At 50.6% G+C, this 16,997-nt stretch overlaps 3 protein-coding genes across 4 annotated transcripts; 2 read left to right on the top strand and 1 right to left on the bottom strand.

Annotated features, from left to right (window-relative positions):
* The first annotated feature begins 109 nt into the window (after positions 1 to 109).
* On the top strand, positions 110 to 3,729 carry LOC117589800 (glutamate receptor ionotropic, kainate 2). Its single transcript, XM_034282008.1, has 13 exons — positions 110 to 350; positions 425 to 585; positions 648 to 870; positions 929 to 1,321; positions 1,371 to 1,534; positions 1,596 to 1,826; positions 1,883 to 2,171; positions 2,230 to 2,506; positions 2,561 to 2,762; positions 2,822 to 3,047; positions 3,104 to 3,216; positions 3,274 to 3,423; positions 3,487 to 3,729. Exons 1-13 carry the CDS (start codon positions 239 to 241, stop codon positions 3,661 to 3,663), a joined length of 2,718 nt encoding a protein of 905 aa, XP_034137899.1. The 5' UTR covers positions 110 to 238; the 3' UTR covers positions 3,664 to 3,729.
* Positions 3,730 to 3,835: 106 nt separating this feature from the next.
* LOC117589801 (glutamate receptor ionotropic, kainate 2) lies at positions 3,836 to 7,682 on the top strand. Its single transcript, XM_034282009.1, has 13 exons — positions 3,836 to 4,157; positions 4,471 to 4,631; positions 4,684 to 4,900; positions 4,960 to 5,349; positions 5,412 to 5,575; positions 5,633 to 5,863; positions 5,928 to 6,131; positions 6,187 to 6,271; positions 6,323 to 6,599; positions 6,662 to 6,863; positions 6,920 to 7,145; positions 7,198 to 7,460; positions 7,524 to 7,682. Exons 1-13 carry the CDS (start codon positions 4,028 to 4,030, stop codon positions 7,665 to 7,667), a joined length of 2,694 nt encoding a protein of 897 aa, XP_034137900.1. The 5' UTR covers positions 3,836 to 4,027; the 3' UTR covers positions 7,668 to 7,682.
* Positions 7,683 to 7,684: 2 nt separating this feature from the next.
* Positions 7,685 to 16,740, bottom strand: LOC117589797 (leucine-rich repeat serine/threonine-protein kinase 1). 2 transcript variants are annotated; one of them, XM_034282001.1, is made up of 11 exons: positions 16,587 to 16,740; positions 15,547 to 15,706; positions 14,228 to 15,487; positions 12,303 to 14,174; positions 11,758 to 12,243; positions 11,314 to 11,689; positions 10,175 to 11,254; positions 9,589 to 10,116; positions 8,696 to 9,528; positions 8,199 to 8,631; positions 7,685 to 8,138 (listed from the first exon to the last, which is right to left on the bottom strand). In XM_034282001.1, the coding sequence occupies exons 1-11, from the start codon at positions 16,603 to 16,605 to the stop codon at positions 7,917 to 7,919; spliced, it is 7,269 nt and encodes a 2,422-aa protein (XP_034137892.1). In that variant the 5' UTR covers positions 16,606 to 16,740; the 3' UTR covers positions 7,685 to 7,916. The 2 variants fall into 2 exon arrangements, with proteins under 2 accessions (XP_034137892.1, XP_034137891.1); XM_034282000.1 differs by lacking the exon at positions 16,587 to 16,740 and adding an exon at positions 15,777 to 16,005.
* Positions 16,741 to 16,997: the final 257 nt, after the last annotated feature.

The raw sequence follows: 16,997 nt of genomic DNA, 5'->3' as shown, positions 1-16,997 counted from the left end.
ACTTTCAATATTTCGTGGACTCTTTCAACACTGGTTGTGTAGTGAGAAATTTTGGAAAACTTTTGAGTGGAACTTTCGATAAAAGAAAATTCAGTTGCGAACGTGCGCTCGGCAAGGCAACTAAAGATCATTCAGTAGAGATCGTTCGTTCGTTGGTGGTTGTTCCAAAAATATTTATATATATACCAATCAGAAATAGCCAAGAAAGCGGCAAAGAGACATGAGATATTCTTCATAAATGTTTAAAATGAAGTTTTGGTTGATTTTGCTGACATTTCTTGGCCTCCAGCGAGTCCAGGGACAGATTTATGGAGGCAGCAGCAGCTCCTATGGCCAGGCCATACGTCTTGGTGAGTGGAACACTCATTTTGCGCTCCCAACAAACTTTCACTCAAAACAAAAAAAAAAACAAAACATGCTGCAGGCCTTATCACAGACGATGAAACGGATAGAATCCGGCAGACCTTCGAGCATGCCATCTCCGTGGTGAACAACGAGCTGAGTGTGCCGCTGGTGGGACAAACCGAGCAGGTGGCCTACGGAAACTCTGTCCAGGCATTTGCGCAACTCTGCAATATGATGCAGGTGAGATGGGATTGTTATTTCATCTAGTTCGAACTGAAATAAACAGAAAACTTTCACCTTAGAGTGGAGTGGGTGCCGTGTTTGGGCCAGCTGCCAAGCACACGGCATCGCATTTGCTGAATGCCTGTGACTCCAAGGACATACCCTTCGTGTATCCCCATCTATCGGGCAAGGTCCAGGCGGATGGCTTCAATCTGCATCCACACCAGGAGGACATTGCAAACGCACTCTACGGCATCATCAAGCAGTTTGATTGGTCGCGATTCATCTTCTGCTACGAGTCCTGTTAGTATGACACTTTTGTATCCTCTCGATTGAGCTCTTATCTAATGCCAATTTACAGCCGAATATCTGGGCATTCTGGACCATCTGATGACACTGTACGGCGTCAAGGGACCGGTTATTAAGGTCATGCGCTACGATCTCAATTTGAATGGAAACTACAAGTCGGTGCTGAGACGCATACGAAAATCAGAGGACAGTCGCATTGTCGTTGTGGGCTCCACACAGGGCGTGGCCGAGATCCTGCGGCAGGCACAGCAGGTGGGCATCATGAATGAGGATTACACGTACGTCATCGGCAACCTGGACTTGCACACCTTCGAGCTGGAGGAGTACAAGTACAGTGAGGCGAACATCACAGGCATACGAATGTTCTCGCCGGACCAGGAGGAGGTGCGAGACCTGGTGGAGCGACTGCATCAAGAGCTGGGCGAAAGCGAACCCACAGATAATGGTAAGTGGATGATTGCAAAAGGAACTCACTCTCAGTAATTCATTTGCAGGTGCATCAACCATCACCATGGCCATGGCGCTGACCTACGATGCGGTGCGAGTCATTGCAGAGACCACAAAACATCTGCCCTACCAGCCGCAGATTTTAAACTGCTCGGAGAAACATGACAACGTGCAACCCGATGGCTCCACATTCAGGAACTACATGAGATCGGTGCGCAGAACAGATTATGGCTGGCCTTTATGGAGGCTCAACTTTAACTCTCCTTTTGCAGTTGGAGCTGAAGGAGAAAACCATCACGGGTCGCATCTTTTTCGAGGGTAATGTGAGAAAGGGTTTCACCTTTGATGTCATCGAACTGCAGACCAGTGGCCTGGTCAAGGTGGGCACCTGGGAGGAGGGCAAGGACTTTGAATTCAAGCGGCCAGCTCAAGTGATCAACTTCAATGACATCGACGATGGTTCGCTGGTCAATAAAACATTCAAAGTGCTCATCTCTGTGGCGGTAGGTGGACTTTTCTTTGCATTTTTCAGCAATTTAAGATCATTTCTTGTTTACAGACCAAACCATATGCCAGTCTTGTGGATAGTATAGACACACTCATTGGCAATAATCAGTATCAGGGCTATGGTGTGGACCTCATCAAGGAGCTGGCCGATAAGCTTGGCTTCAACTTTACCTTCCTCGACGGTGGCATTGACTATGGATCCTTTAACAAGACGACCAACACCACCACCGGAATGCTCAAGGAAATCGTCGAAGGACGAGCTGATTTGGCCATCACCGATCTAACTATAACATCGGAACGCGAGGAAGTCATTGACTTTTCGATACCCTTTATGAATCTGGGTAGGCCTCAACACTATGCCATAAATGCACCTCAATAATATTCGGAAATCTGCTTTAGGCATTGCCATTTTATATGTGAAACCTCAAAAGGCACCACCGGCACTCTTCTCCTTCATGGATCCATTCTCAGAGGAGGTTTGGCTCTACTTGGGCATTGCCTATGTGGGCGTCTCCCTGTGCTTCTTCATTCTGGGTCGACTGTCGCCCACGGAGTGGGACAATCCATTTCCCTGCATCGAAGAGCCCGAAGAGCTGGAGAATCAGTTTACCATCAACAACTCGCTGTGGTTCACCACGGGCGCCCTTCTGCAGCAGGGCTCCGAAATCGCTCCCAAGTATTGCAATATCCATTGACTCTCGTTCATGTAATAATCATTCGCTGCATTTAGATCCCTGAGCACACGTACCATAGCGGCCATTTGGTGGTTTTTCACACTGATTATGGTGTCCTCGTACACTGCCAATCTGGCTGCTTTCCTGACCATCGAAAATCCCACCAGTCCCATCAATAGCGTTGAAGATCTGGCGGACAATAAGGAGGGAGTGCAGTATGGAGCAAAGCGTACAGGATCCACAAGGAATTTCTTTCTGGTAGGAAGTTATTTATGCTACGAGGAATTATATTCATTTATGTACATTGATTTTCACAGACCTCTGAGGATCCCATCTATATGAAAATGAACGAATACATGACCAATAACCCGTCCATGTTGCTGGACAACAATCAGGATGGCGTGGAGAAGGTAAAGTCTGGCAACAAGTACGCCTTCCTCATGGAATCCACCTCAATTGAGTTCAACACTGTGAGGGAATGCAATCTAACGAAAGTGGGTGATGCCCTGGATGAAAAGGGCTACGGCATAGCCATGGTGAAAAGTATGTGAAAAGTAAATCCCATCGAATAAACTGCAAGCCATGGGCTACTATTACAGATTGGCCATATCGCGATAAGTTCAACAATGCCCTGCTGGAGCTGCAGGAGCAGGGAGTCCTGGCCAGGCTCAAGAACAAATGGTGGAACGAGATCGGAGCTGGCGTGTGCAGTGTAAGTTTTAGCGTGTTTTTACAACAATTTGTGGCATTATTATATTCCTCACTGTAGGCCAAAAGCAGCTCCGATGGTCCCTCAGAGTTGGGTGTGGATAACCTGAGTGGCATTTATGCTGTCCTCGCCGTTGGCACCATCATCTCCATCATCTTTTCCATCTTTTGTTGGTGCATTTTCGTATTCAAGAAGGCCAAAAGCTATGAGGTGAGTGCATCTATACAGCACATCTGTACACAGCCATAGTTATAATTGTTTTTCCTCACTCAGGTGCCCTTCTGTGCTGCTCTGGTTGAGGAGTTCAAGATTGTGATTCGTTTCTCGGAGAATGAGCGTGTCCTGAAGAGCGCCCAATCGGTTTACTCACGCAGCCGGAACTCCTCTCACTCCATAGAGTCTCTCAAAACGGATTCCGATGAGAATGTGCCAGCGGATGAGGACGATTGAGGAAGACCCTGGCTAGAAATTATGTGCACTGGGTGCTGGCTAACAAGAAGACACAAAATAAAATTAATTCTGATAATTTAACCACTGGATTCGAGGTGTTTTACTTATTCACGTTCGCCCTACGGCATCTCCCGAAGAACTTTTATTTTCCAAGAACTTTCGGCCAAAAGCTTTGGGCAACTTTCACTCAAAAAAAGATTTCCAAATTGGCATTTTGGAAGCAGCATCCGATCCGTCAGTTGTGCTGTGGCTTTTCGCTTCTCCCCAAGTGTGCGGATATTCCGGTTCAATGTGGTCTTGTGTATTATTTTTATGTTTTTGTGTGGCCTATATATGCTATTATGCATTTTAGTTAGCTCTCAAAATGTTTAGCAAACATATTTTTCTGTCGTTTGTCTTTATTTTAACGAGCATTTCGCTGCACAGCGCTCAGTACGAGGGAGGCTATGGCAGCAGCTACGATAATTTTCAAAGCTTGGGCAGTGTTCCGATTGGTAAGTAGTTTTGAAAATCAAAAAAAAATCTACACTAAAATGTACATATGTCGCGCGAGTTCTTTGTTTGTTGTTGTTGGGCGATTTATTTTTAACAAGCTGTTCCCCACTGTTCGCTGTTCGCTGTTCGTTCCATCAACGCCGAAAGCTCATAAAAATTGTATTTGATAGTAAATAAATTTGGATTTGTTTGTTTTGTTTTGGGTGTCTGAGCGGCAATGGGCTAGACCGCTGCTCAATGAGGTCGGCATTTTGTGTTTATAAACAAAGAGCCCAACCGGCAAGTGTGATGATTCTCATTATGTTTTTGCAGGTCTGCTCACCGACCAAAACACTGAACAAATGAACATTGTCTTCGATCATGCCATTGAGGTGGCCAACCAGGAGGTGGGCACAACGCTGACATCCCTCAAGGCGGAGGTTAACTATGGGGATGCCTATCAGAGCTACGGACGACTGTGCAGGATGATGGAGGTAAACAACTTCTTCCACTTTGAAACATTAATCGAAAATATTTCATTCCAAGACGGGCATTGCTGGTGTTTTTGGACCCTCATCGCGGCACACTGCCGTACACCTGATGTCCATCTGCGATGCCATGGATATTCCACACATTTATTCCTACATGAGCGAATATGCCGAGGGCTTTAATCTGCATCCACATCCGGCTGATCTTGCCAAGGCGCTGTACAGTCTCATCACCGAGTTTAACTGGACACGCTTCATATTCCTCTACGAATCGGGTATGTTGCCATAGTTAGCTCTTGCTGACTGGCATTATCTGTATTATTATCCCTTCCAGCTGATTATCTCAACATTCTCAATGAACTAACGACGCTGTTTGGCATGAACGGACCCGTGGTCACGGTGCTGCGCTATGACATGCACTTGAATGGCAATTACAAGCAGGTCCTGCGCCGAGTCCGAAAGTCTGTGGATAATCGCATTGTGGTCGTCGGCTCTAGTGAGACAATGCCAGAGTTCCTCAATCAGGCGCAGCAGGTGGGCATCATCAATGAGGACTACAAGTACATCATTGGCAACCTCGACTTTCACTCGTTCGACCTGGAGGAGTACAAGTACAGTGAGGCCAACATCACGGGACTGCGCCTCTTCTCGCCCGAGAAAATGGCCGTCAAGGAGTTGCTCCTGAAAATGGGCTACCCCAGTGATCAGGATGAGTTTCGAAATGGTACTCAAGCAATTTATGAACCATTCTGTAGTAGCTTTAACTGATCTTAAATGTTATTAAAGGCTCGTGTCCCATAACCGTGGAAATGGCCCTGACATACGATGCTGTTCAGCTATTTGCGGAGACTCTGAAGAATCTGCCATTCAAGCCAGTGCCACAGAACTGCTCGCAGCGCACAGAGAGTGTCCGAGATGATGGTTCCTCATTCAAGAACTATATGCGAACGGTGAGTACAGGAAAAGGGAATTATTTCACATGGTAACATTTATTTTATTCACCTTAGCTGAGACTCACGGATCGCCTGCTCACTGGACCCATCTTTTTTGAGGGCAATGTACGCAAGGGCTATCACCTGGATGTCATTGAGCTGCAGCCTTCGGGGATTGTCAAGGTGGGCACTTGGGATGCGCAGCGGGAATACAGAGCCCAACGCCTGGCGGCCACCACGGCACAGTTCGACAACATTGACAACTCACTGGCCAATAAGACATTCATTGTTTTGCTTTCGGTGCCGGTTAGTAAAAGATAATCTAAGCAATGTCTTTAACGATAATTGGAATGTGTTAATGTTCCATCAGAACAAACCCTATGCGCAGTTGGTGGAGACTTTCAAGCAGCTGGAGGGAAACAGTCAGTACGAGGGCTACGGAGTGGACCTGATCAAGGAACTGGCCGACAAACTTGGCTTCAACTTTACCTTTGTAAACGGTGGCAATGATTATGGTTCGTATAATAAGACCTCCAACGAATCCACGGGCATGCTGAGAGAGATTATGATGGGGGTAAGCCAGCTGCAGTGTAATTAAATTCCATTTATGATCCATTTTGCTGTAACAGCGTGCAGATTTGGCCATCACAGACCTGACCATTACATCGGAGCGCGAAGAGGCCATTGATTTTACGATACCTTTTATGAATTTGGGTATGTTGTAGCCCTTTAACCTTTCTCTTTTAACGTGTAATATTCCTTTAGGTATTGCCATACTCTACTTGAAGCCACAGAAGGCCACGCCTGAGCTCTTTACATTCATGGATCCCTTCTCCGAAGAGGTCTGGTGGTTCCTGGGCTTCTCCTTTCTGGCCGTAGCTTTGAGCTTCTTCATATTGGGTCGCCTGTCACCGAGCGAATGGGATAATCCATATCCGTGCATTGAGGAGCCCGAAGAGCTGGAGAATCAGTTTACGATTGGCAATTCCATTTGGTTTACCACTGGCGCTCTGCTCCAACAGGGTTCGGAAATCGGACCAAAGTGGGTTGGGCAACAGCAGCATTTAGGAATCAATTCAAAGATATTTTTAATCTCTTTTGCAGAGCTTTGTCCACTCGTACGGTGGCCACTTTCTGGCTGTTCTTTACCCTCATTGTTGTGTCCTCTTATACCGCCAATTTGGCTGCCTTCTTGACCATCGAGAAGCCGCAAAGTTTGATCAACAGTGTGGACGATCTCGCTGACAATAAGGATGGTGTTGTCTACGGTGCCAAACGTACGGGCTCCACGAGGAACTTCTTTTTGGTAAGAAAATAACCTTCGAGTGGGTACAATGCCTGTTCAATTAATGCCCCACTTAGACATCCGAGGACGATCGCTACAAGAAGATGAACAAATTCATGACTGAGCATCCCGAGCACCTGACAGAGGACAACCAAGAGGGAGTGCGACGTGTGAAGACCAGCACCCACTATGCCTTTCTCATGGAGTCCACATCGATTGAGTACAACACGAAGCGTGAATGCAATCTGAAGAAGATTGGCGATGCGCTGGACGAGAAGGGATATGGCATAGCCATGCGCAAGAGTAAGTCCATCCATGTCTCAGGTAGAATCCACCTCCACAAATCCTCTTCCAGATTGGCCACATCGGGACAAGTTCAACAACGCTCTGCTGGAGCTGCAGGAGCAGGGTGTGCTAGAGAAAATGAAGAACAAATGGTGGAACGAGGTGGGCACTGGAATTTGTGCCACCAAAGAGGATGCACCAGATGCCACGCCACTGGACATGAACAATTTGGAGGGAGTGTTTTTTGTTCTACTCGTGGGCAGCTGCTGTGCCCTGCTGTATGGCATCATCAGTTGGGTCTTGTTTGTAATGAAAAAAGCACACCACTATCGAGTAGGTCAACCGCTCTGTGTCCTGGCTGATCAGTCCTTAAATTTCCATTAATTTCTATGCCAGGTGCCGCTGCGTGAGGCCTTGAAGGAGGAGTTCCAGTTCGTCGTTGACTTTAACAACTATGTGCGGGTGCTGAAGAGTTCCGCGTCGATCTATTCGCGCAGTCGCCAGTCCTCCATGTCAGTGGCCTCCATGGCGGACAGTTAATTTGATGATTTGAATTATTATTAAATTTTTATTATGAAAAATGGAATGCTTGTGTGGGTGTGTGTAGCTGACACTGGGGTTAGTTACTGGAAGCAAAGAAAGCAGCGAATAATGTAACTGGATGGAAGGTCCTACATCTACCTCCATCGCTATGCCCCTGATGTCCATCAGCTTGCTCAACAATAATGTGTGAATGTGGATTAGAAATACTTTAACAATACGAAGCCAAAGTCATCGATGAGATCGTGCCTAGGTCCAGTGCTTGGCGCGCCACAACAGGCAATGAATGTGATTATCCACATCAACGGGCGGCAAGGATTTGGCAGCACCGTGTGTGGGTGTGCTGACAGCAGAGCACGAATTGGATGACTCGGCGGAGTCCACGTAGCGGGAGATCAGAGAGCGATAACGTCGCCCAATGGTGGCGATCAACGGCACCTTGTCATTTGAAAGCGTTATGATGGCTTTTATCTAGCAAAAAAATAAAAGATTTCTAATCAAAAGTCAGGATAGAGGTCCTCGCATGCTCACCTCATTCTCGTACGGTCGGAAAACACTTATCGGGCGCAGTGTCTGCAGCTCGGCCACGATCAGACAGCCCCAAGTGGTGCCTATGTAGAGCTCTGTATTGTGTGCTGCCAGCGCGGAGATCTGGCACTTGATGAGACTCACATGTTCATCGATGGCAATGCTCTGCAGGGACTCGGAGCACGGCAGCAGCTTGGAGCAATCCAACTTGTTCTCGATGCGCTTCGAGGTGACGCCCCACTGGTAGACCATGCAACCGGGGTAGAGGCAACTAAAGACATGATTCTCATTGCTGCACAGCCGCGCCACCTTGACATCCTCAATTAGATTGGGTTCCTCGCTGTGACAAAGCGCCTGATGGCCACTAACGCCCGACTCGCTCAGGGGGAATACATTTATCTTGCCAGCTATTTCGCCACACCAAAGTTCATACGTGCTTAAGTGGAAAAAACAATAAACAATAAACAATGATCAATGTTCAATGACTATCCTTAGCTCACCCATCGTTCAGCACAGAGCAAGCAGCGTGCAGAACAAAGCCTGAACAGATCTCTGTAAGCACAAAGGAGCCCTCGGCAAAGGCGCAATTTGTGGGCATCATTGTGGCATCGACCAGGAACACTCGACCATTGTGCAGGCCCACGGCCACGCGGGCAATCTTCTCCATGTAGACGAGGCTCACCACAGCCGACTTGATGGCCGGATCCAGCATGTAGGAGAACAAGTGGGCGTAGGTGGTGGTGCTGTAGGCGTGCAGGTTGCCGGAAACGTCACCCATCCAGATGGCCTCGCCCACCAGGCAGCAGCAGAGCATGTTCATCTTGGGCTGGCGCTGCGCAGAGCGGGAACGGGACTGGCTGCCGTTCTCGGGCGTCTTGGGGGGACCAACCTGAGGCTGTGGGGCACAGCTGATGCTGTTGCACTGCACCAGGCAGCCGGATGGCGTGCAGTCGAGTATGTCAATGCGGGAGCCGAAAGCTGGCAGCCACAGCTCCAGGCCGAAACGTTCCTCGTCTCCCATGCCAATCGTTGACTGAAAGACGCCGCAGACAATCTTTTCGCTATGCGGCAGGGCCACCACATCCAGCAAATGGATGCACTCCGGTGCACTCAGTATGGATACAATCTGACTGGCCGTGGGACGGCGACGGGGCTGCTCGTGCCAACAGAGAACCATCAGATCCAGGCAGCAGGTGGGAAACTGTGTCTCCCGTTGCGTAAGAGCCGGTCGGCTGCCCTCCAAGATGCACTCCTTAATGGACTCGTGTCCCTCGAAGGGCTGCCTCAAGCTAATGTTCTCATAGATGAACATGCCAAAGGAGAAGCAATCGACCTGGAAAACATAAGTTTACGGCTGAGTACTGATCTCTAAAGGGAGCATCGCACGACTAACCTTCTCTGTGTACTCTTCCTCCCCATTGTAGCGTATTATCTCGGGTGCCATGAAGCCCTCGGTGCCGCCAAAGCCCTTGGCTCCGCTGGGTGCTGTCTGCCGGCTAATGCCATAGTCGGCAATCTTGATGTGCACATGATTGCGGGGACTGTCCTCGGTGTGTGGCTGCGGCAGCTCCCACACCAGCACATTCTCCGACTTAAGATCCCGATAGATGATTCTACGACGATGCAAATACTCAATGGCCCGCGCGGCCTGCAGCACCAGTGTCTGGAATGTGTGCGGACCCATGTGAGCGCCGCTGCGTCGGTACTGCCGCAGCAGGGCATCCAAGCCGCCCTGAGGTGCCAGCTCCAGCACGAGGGCCAATGGTTTAATGCAAATACCCACCAAGGGTACAATATTCGGATGCTTGAGGGTGAGCAGAACGGCGAGCTCTTGCCGGGCCGTGCAATACGCCTTGCAGGAGTGCTGCAAGGGATCTCTATCCCATTTGCCCAAAGCCACTTTGTACGCCATCAAAGCGCTCTGCAAGGGAAATGAACACTGAAAATGGTTTCTCTATTTGAGGCCACAACTCACTCACCTCTTTGGCCCTGGAGCCGGGCGGCACTGGCTGAAGCATTTTCATGGCCACAGGCTTGAAGGAACGGGCGCCTCGCAGCTTGCAGCTGGCCTTGAACACAAAGCCAAAGGCACCGCGACCCAGCAGTGAGCCCTTAATGATGCACTCCGTGGCAATGGTGTGTTTGTCGGGTATGTCGGCAAAGATCACATCGGGCGCCAGCTGCGACATTGACTGCTCCAGGTGCACCGGGCAGCTGAGCTTGCTCTGATTATACACGGACAGAATGCACTCTTCGATCATCCAGGAGTAGCAAACGTTGGAATTATCCGGCAAATGGTAGCCCGGATGCCCGTCCACCGATGTGTTGCGCGAGGAGCCGGCAGAGTCGGGGCCCACGCCCGAATCCGCATCCGAACCAGCGCCCAGAGAGTCCTCAGAACGTCGCTCTCTTCTGGCTGTCGCATTTAGATAAGCGGAGAAGACATTCAGTGCACCATCATCCCCGGGATCGCCAACACCGTGCAGGAAGTATGCGCCAGCACCGCGTCTGCCACTGCGACTGGGTCTATTGCAGCCCAAGGCAGGCAGATCTCGATCCCCGGGCTCATTGCTGTGCTGCTGCTGCAGCTTGCGGAGGCAGCGGGGACACAGCACCATGCGCGTGATCAAGAAGCGACCCTCAGAGGTGTGCACAAAGCGTGTGCCCAACGACGGATACCAATCCTCCAGCAGCAAATCAATGTGATCCACAGTCAGGGCCAATAGCTTGGCCACCTGCGACACATGGGGCTGCAGCTCGGCCAGCAGCTGGCGCTCTCCATCGTCCAGCTCTTGATAGATGTTCACATGATGGAGCGGGAAGTAAACCTCCAAAATGCTTGAAGAGCTCAAGCTGACATCGCTCCAAATGCCATCCAGTTTGAGCTTGAATCGATTGCCTGCCGTGCGGAATGGCTGCGTGCGTTCGCTGCACTGGAAGGGCACCTCCCAGATCCTAAAGATCAGAATGGGTCCATAGTAGAGAGCCAGGCCCGTCTGCCACAGATTCCATTGTGTGTCCTGCTCCAGTGAGAGGCGTAAATCAAACTCTACACATTTCTAGAAGAACAAACAAAATAGTCAATGAAGGGAAAATGAAACAGAAATTTGCTGCTTACATCTTGGGCAGCCACATAGACGCTGCGGATTGCTTCAACGATCTGCTCATCGGCCAGTATCCGTGTAATCAGGCGCGACCAAAAGCCAGAGGGGAAGTACGTCATGAGAAGGATTCGCCGCAGTCCTTGTGTAGCCGCGGACAAACTGGATGGGGAGGTGCGAGGCGAACGCTGCTCGTAGATGAGAGTGTTGAGATTAAGCTCCTGCGAAACGGAGCAACCCAAACTGCGGCCACGCGAACGCTGAGATAACTTTACTGTGGTGCCAGTATTGGGCGTGGCTCCCTCTTGCAGAGGCAGCAGTGAGGGAATGAGTAGAGTACGCGAATCCCAGGTCAGGGCCACCTCAAACTTGTTCAACAAACTGACAATGTAACTAAAGGATGGAGAGACACGCGAGAAATTAGTCCACGGAGTGCTGCAATTGGGTGGCGAGCGACTCACCTGCGATTGCCATTCCCTTGCACCTGGACACTGCGGAACAGCAGCTGGAGATCATCCAACTTCATCACGCCCGTCGGCGCAAAGGGATTAATCTCTCGGACGGTGACCACATGAGCCAGCATATCGCACAGCCACTGCGGATCGAGGAAATAGTAATCCCTGAGCGTGGCATCATCGTAGTGAAGCAGCACACCGTTCTCATGGCACCAGGTGGTGGCCTGCTGCAGCTCGGCGGCATCCCGAAAGCCTTTATAATTGTGCAGACGCATCTGCTCCGTGATTAGGCGGCGATACTGCTCAGCATCCAGCACAGGATCGCGACCCGCTGCTCGCAAATTGCACGCAATCACATGGACAATATCCTCGAGGGCAATATAACTGGCGGGAATCTTCTGCAGCAGCATCGGTTCCTTTGAGCCGGGCGAGCGCAGCTGCATCGAAGTGTCGTAGATAATGTTGGCCAGCAAATGGATGTTGTGCAAAGTGCTGAAAGGAGTAAAGTTTTGTATTTCAATGTCTCTGCGGCATGTGGATCAGAAACTCACCGACAACTTATCTCAATGGAGTCAATGACACGCGGCAGCCCGATCTTTTCTGCATCTGGTATCGCGATGAACTTCTCCCGAATCAGCTGCTGCAGATGCTCCGCTTGTTGAGCGGATATGGATTCCCCCACCGCATCGAAATGGGTGCCCACAATAATGACGGGAGAGTTGGGAGCGCGTGCCTGTATGTTGGCCAGCCATTGGAGCAGCTCGGCCAGACCCTTGTGGCCGTCACTGATGCGCCACAGCACGAGATAGAGGCTGCGCTTGGACAGGAAGTACTGATGTGTGGCATAGTACTCTTTTTGTCCACCAAAGTCCCATGTGCGAAAGACCACGGGACCGTGAGAGCCGGGCGAACGCTTCCTCTTCTCACATATCCAGGTGCCAATGTCCACGCCCACCGTGGATATGTTTGAGTTTGATGTAGAGGAATGTCGCTGAGAGCGAGAAGAGCTGCGCGCATGTCCCATCCGCTTGGCCCAGTGATTCTCACTGGCTCGGGAACGATGTGAGCTGGAGCTGGAACCCGATCCCACACCCTGGCGCAGCAAGTCCAGCAGCGTACTCTTGCCTATGCCGGCCACACCCACGACCATGAGTTTCATTCTCGCATAGGGCTGGGCATCCTCATAGATGGACTTGAGGTAGCCCACAATGTCCATTGTCTTGTGCTTTTTGCTATCGATCATCGAACGCAATGGCTCCTGCAGCAGGCATCCGCGTGTGTTGAGATTCCACAGCCTCGAGAGCAGTCCGAGATGGGGCGGCAGCTCTGTTATGTTCACGTTTCCGCTTATATTCAGCACCGAGAGGCTGCTCAGCTCGTGCAGCGATGGCGGGATCTCCTTAAGGCAATTGTTGGTCATGTCCAGCATGGAGAGATTCGGAAAGATCACCTTGGACTTGCTCAGCCCCACCACACTCCAGTCAGCGTCCTCGCTCTCATTAAACAGGGTTGTGGCATCGTCGGTTGACAGCTGAATTCGGGTGAGCAAATTATCCGCCAGGATGAGAGTACGCAGCGCTTCCAAGCGTAGATGGCGTCTGTGCCGACAGACGCTCTTCAGCACCGATGCTCGGAAGGAGGAGGCGCTGCCCTTTGACGCTGATGACTTGTAGGTAGGCTCCTCCTGTCCCTCCGGCACCTGGACGTAGCTGTAGCAAAGTAGATTCGGATCCGATTCGGTTATGCGCGGCAGGCTGGGCCAGCAAGAGATCTCATTGTGGCTCAAGTCCAACTGCTTCAGCGTGGCCGGATAGCTCGTCACATGACCCATGGAACGTAGACTATTGTAGGACATGTTCAGACGGGTCAGATTCACTGCCAGGCAGGGCAGAGCAGCCGGAATGCTGTTGAACAAATTGTTGGCTATGTTCAGGCTGCTCAACTGAGAAGCGCCTGCCCCAGGGGCCTTGCCATCAGCCATCAGCTCCTGGTCCTGGTGCCACTTCATGTCATTATCGGCAATCTCCAGCGAGGCGGACCAAATATTCCGATGTGTAAGCTCCTGTTGGGTCAGATTGCGGGGCTTATTCGAGGCGGGTTCATCGAATGACTGCAGCTGCAGCTTGTCCAGGCTCCAGACAGAGCTGCTCGTCTGCATGGGCGGCACCGGCAGATCCTTGAGCAGATTGAAGGCCACATTCAGTTCGCGCAGCTTGGGAGCACGCCACAGATCGAATGGCAGCTCCTGCAGCTTATTGTTCGAGATGTCCAAAATGGTGAGCGCAGGCAGATGGAAAATGGCAGCTGGCAGCGTTGTCAGCTGATTGTCCTGCAGGAAGAGCTCGTCCAGCACGGGGCAGCTGTACGTCTTGCCCATGGGCGCGGGCAGCTCGGTGATCTTGTTCTGCGCCACATTTAGATATCTGCAAAGGGAGAGCATTACACTGGGGTTCAATGTGCATCAGTTAACACTTACTTGAGGCTAACCAGATGGAGCAACTCCTGGGGAATGGTCGTGAGCAGATTGTGAGAGAAGTCGATCCGAGTGATGGCAGTCAGCGAGACCTCGGTGAGGCTGGGATGCGACTGCAGCTTGGGATTCAGCAGTAGCACTCCACTGACGAGCCAAGGCACACGCACGACTGTCAACTGAATGCTGGAGCTTAGGCTGTGCCAGTCGATGATGGTGGGCACATTGGGGAACATGGCGCTGTACGATATGTTGCTCGTGGAGGGCAGAAAAACATTCACCTCCACGGGTGTGGGCAGACCCTTCTTGTTGATTTTGTAGTCCGAGTCTGGGTGCACGCGGCGCGCCAGCAAGCGACTCAGAATCGCCTCGTCGCCACCAGCTAGGGCCATGCTGATGGCTGAGCCATTGTCGTCCCGCGCCCCGTGCTTTAGCAGCAGATCCAGCATGGCCAGGGAGCGCTGCTTGCAGGCCTCAGCAATGGGGACATTGCTCAGTCCGTAGATCTCCTCGCTGCACTTGGGATCGTTCTGATCCTCCACGGGCTTGGCCACAATGTTCGGATTGGCGCCATGCTGCAGCAACGACTGCACCACATCCAAATGCCCGCCACGGACCGCAGCCAGCAGAGCCGTCTCTCGCGCAGCACCGCACAACAAATTCACGTTGATGGGACATCGCTGCGATTCTGTGGACTCTGCCGTTGGCTGCTCCTCCAGGGCCTCTGCTTCGCCGGATATATGCAGCTTTGACATGATGGCCTGGATTCCAAAGGAAATGCGCTTCCGGGTGGGCGTTATGGGAGTGCTCACAGAACTGGGAGAGTCGCCCAGCGTGCGTCTGCAGTGAAGCTGCCACTTGAGCAAAACTCCAACGAGTTGCTTGTTGCCCAAAATGCTGGCTATGTAGAGACTCGTCTGCCCCGTCACATCATGCGCATTGGCATCGAATGGCAGCCGCCACTCCCACTGGCCCTCCTCGTCGCGATATGTCTGATAGAGGTAGTCAGGATATTTGTAGCCAATCAGCAGCTCCAGCAGCTTGATGTGCCCATTGATGCAGGCCGCGTGCAGCGGCAGCCAGCGCTCCACTGTCGGCTGTTGGATCAGCTCGGGAAATCGGTCAAGCATCAGTCTGGCAATGCCCAGATGGCCACTGTGTACGGCTGCATACAGCGGTGAGTACTTTGTCACCGCATGGGATCTTCCATCAGCTCCGGCATCCAGCAGTCGCTGCGTGATGCTCTCATAGCCAGACTGGCAGGCTCTAAAAAAGATGAACTGATGTTCGAGTTGGGTGCGCTAGATACTGGTTGTTCTACTCACGTGAACAGCAGCGTGTTGGCGCCGGATGGTGCCATATTGACTATAATCTGCCTCTCGGTTCCCAGCGCCGACAAAAGGACACGCACCGTGCGCTCATCCCCCTCGCTAACAGCCGCCCTGAGCTCTCCATGCTTGATCTGGCGCACCTCCTCCCGTGCATCTGCCAACAAAAAGAAGACAAAAACATATTTAAGTTTGGCATATGGATTGTAAGGCCAACACCCCGCTACCAGGTCTGCGCCCTCCTGTGCCACCCGAGACGTATGTGACCTCATCGACGAAATAGTCACAGGCCTCCAGAGCTGTCTCTGTGCCCGGCTTGGGCTGCTCCACAAATTTCCAGGACATTATGCAATCATTCTCAGCCAGCCCCCGACCGACAGCCAAGCCACACAAATTAATAGCAAATTGCTGGCGACAGACTGCAAACTAATGCGATCCGAACAGCGCGCTGATGAAAACTGAACTGAGGCCGGCCCTGGAAAATCGATTGAAGTCCGTCACTGATATGGCTGGGGCCACGCCACGCTGCCATTCCGTGGTCGTTGATCCAATGGCCGTGGATTGCCACTGCGCAAGACGAGCAAAAGCAACTGTTGCGGCTGGTCAAGGACCACCGTCCCGACCCGTCTGTCATTGATTTGGTTGTTAGGGCATTGGCTGTTTGGTGTCTCATATGTTTGGGTGTCAAATGCACCATTGGTTGAAGCGCACCAGTTGCGCTCACAGCTCACATGGAAGGTGATGCTGAATGCCCTAAGATGTATGTGTGTGGAGAAGCATTTTCAAATTTCCATCTTGGCGCGCTTCATCAAGAGCAGCAGAGTGCGTGGGGAGGGGGGTCACACTTTTCCGTGTTGTTGAAAAACCAATAACATTTTCGCAGGGGGAACTGAATGGCCGTCTGTGAGCTCATGCGAGTAATATCTTTCAATAAGCTCGCACACTGCCACATAACGGTCATATGAGTTATATGGGCATATATCAAATATGGAAAACGTTTATTTCTGACTCACTCAGATCAAGAGATATTATCGTACCTTCATCGGAGTCGCTCATCGCGTTGTCAAACGGCTTGCATTTAATGCATTGCTTATTCAATTTTACTTTACACTTTTATCACTAATTTTAAACATTTTTTACAACACATTTATATTATTTAAGTGTATTTTGCTCGATTTGCTTTGTTTACCTTTTTTTACTAGAGATGGGAGAACTCAAACATATCTACTGGATTACAATTAAATATCGTTAAAACAATCTGATGAACTGTTAACTTGTAACAGATTGCTGTTAAGAGCAAGTTGCGAGAATTCTTTAACAATACTTGTAAACAAATATGCAAACAAGCTGTTCAACAATTTTAATGGAGGGTTATTCATGATTCATGTTATATCGGTATTTAATATGGTATATTGTTTTGTGTATTTCGGAGGATCAACCGGTATATT

This window comes from Drosophila guanche, unplaced genomic scaffold, assembly GCF_900245975.1.
Source record: "Drosophila guanche unplaced genomic scaffold, DGUA_6, whole genome shotgun sequence".
In the NCBI taxonomy this organism is placed as follows: domain Eukaryota; kingdom Metazoa; phylum Arthropoda; class Insecta; order Diptera; family Drosophilidae; genus Drosophila; species Drosophila guanche.
The sequence above is the reverse complement of the archived record's forward strand: the minus strand, read 5'-3'. Positions and strand labels throughout refer to the sequence as shown.

What these genes read in the sequence shown, in the direction of transcription:
- LOC117589800 (XM_034282008.1), top strand. Translation starts at nt 239, where the DNA reads ATGTTTAAAATGAAGTTTTGGTTGATTTTGCTGACATTTCTTGGCCTC. An exon ending in CATCTTCTGCTACGAGTCCT is followed by an intron (nt 871 to 928) that starts GTTAGTATGACA and finishes GCCAATTTACAG; the next exon opens with CCGAATATCTGGGCATTCTG. An exon ending in GATACCCTTTATGAATCTGG is followed by an intron (nt 2,172 to 2,229) that starts GTAGGCCTCAAC and finishes AATCTGCTTTAG; the next exon opens with GCATTGCCATTTTATATGTG.
- LOC117589801 (XM_034282009.1), top strand. Translation starts at nt 4,028, where the DNA reads ATGTTTAGCAAACATATTTTTCTGTCGTTTGTCTTTATTTTAACGAGC. An exon ending in TCAGGATGAGTTTCGAAATG is followed by an intron (nt 5,350 to 5,411) that starts GTACTCAAGCAA and finishes ATGTTATTAAAG; the next exon opens with GCTCGTGTCCCATAACCGTG. An exon ending in GATACCTTTTATGAATTTGG is followed by an intron (nt 6,272 to 6,322) that starts GTATGTTGTAGC and finishes ATATTCCTTTAG; the next exon opens with GTATTGCCATACTCTACTTG.
- LOC117589797 (XM_034282000.1), bottom strand. Translation starts at nt 15,894, where the DNA reads ATGTCCTGGAAATTTGTGGAGCAGCCCAAGCCGGGCACAGAGACAGCT. An exon ending in GCCAACACGCTGCTGTTCAC is followed by an intron (nt 15,488 to 15,546) that starts GTGAGTAGAACA and finishes CATCTTTTTTAG; the next exon opens with AGCCTGCCAGTCTGGCTATG. An exon ending in AGGAAGAGTACACAGAGAAG is followed by an intron (nt 9,529 to 9,588) that starts GTTAGTCGTGCG and finishes TATGTTTTCCAG; the next exon opens with GTCGATTGCTTCTCCTTTGG.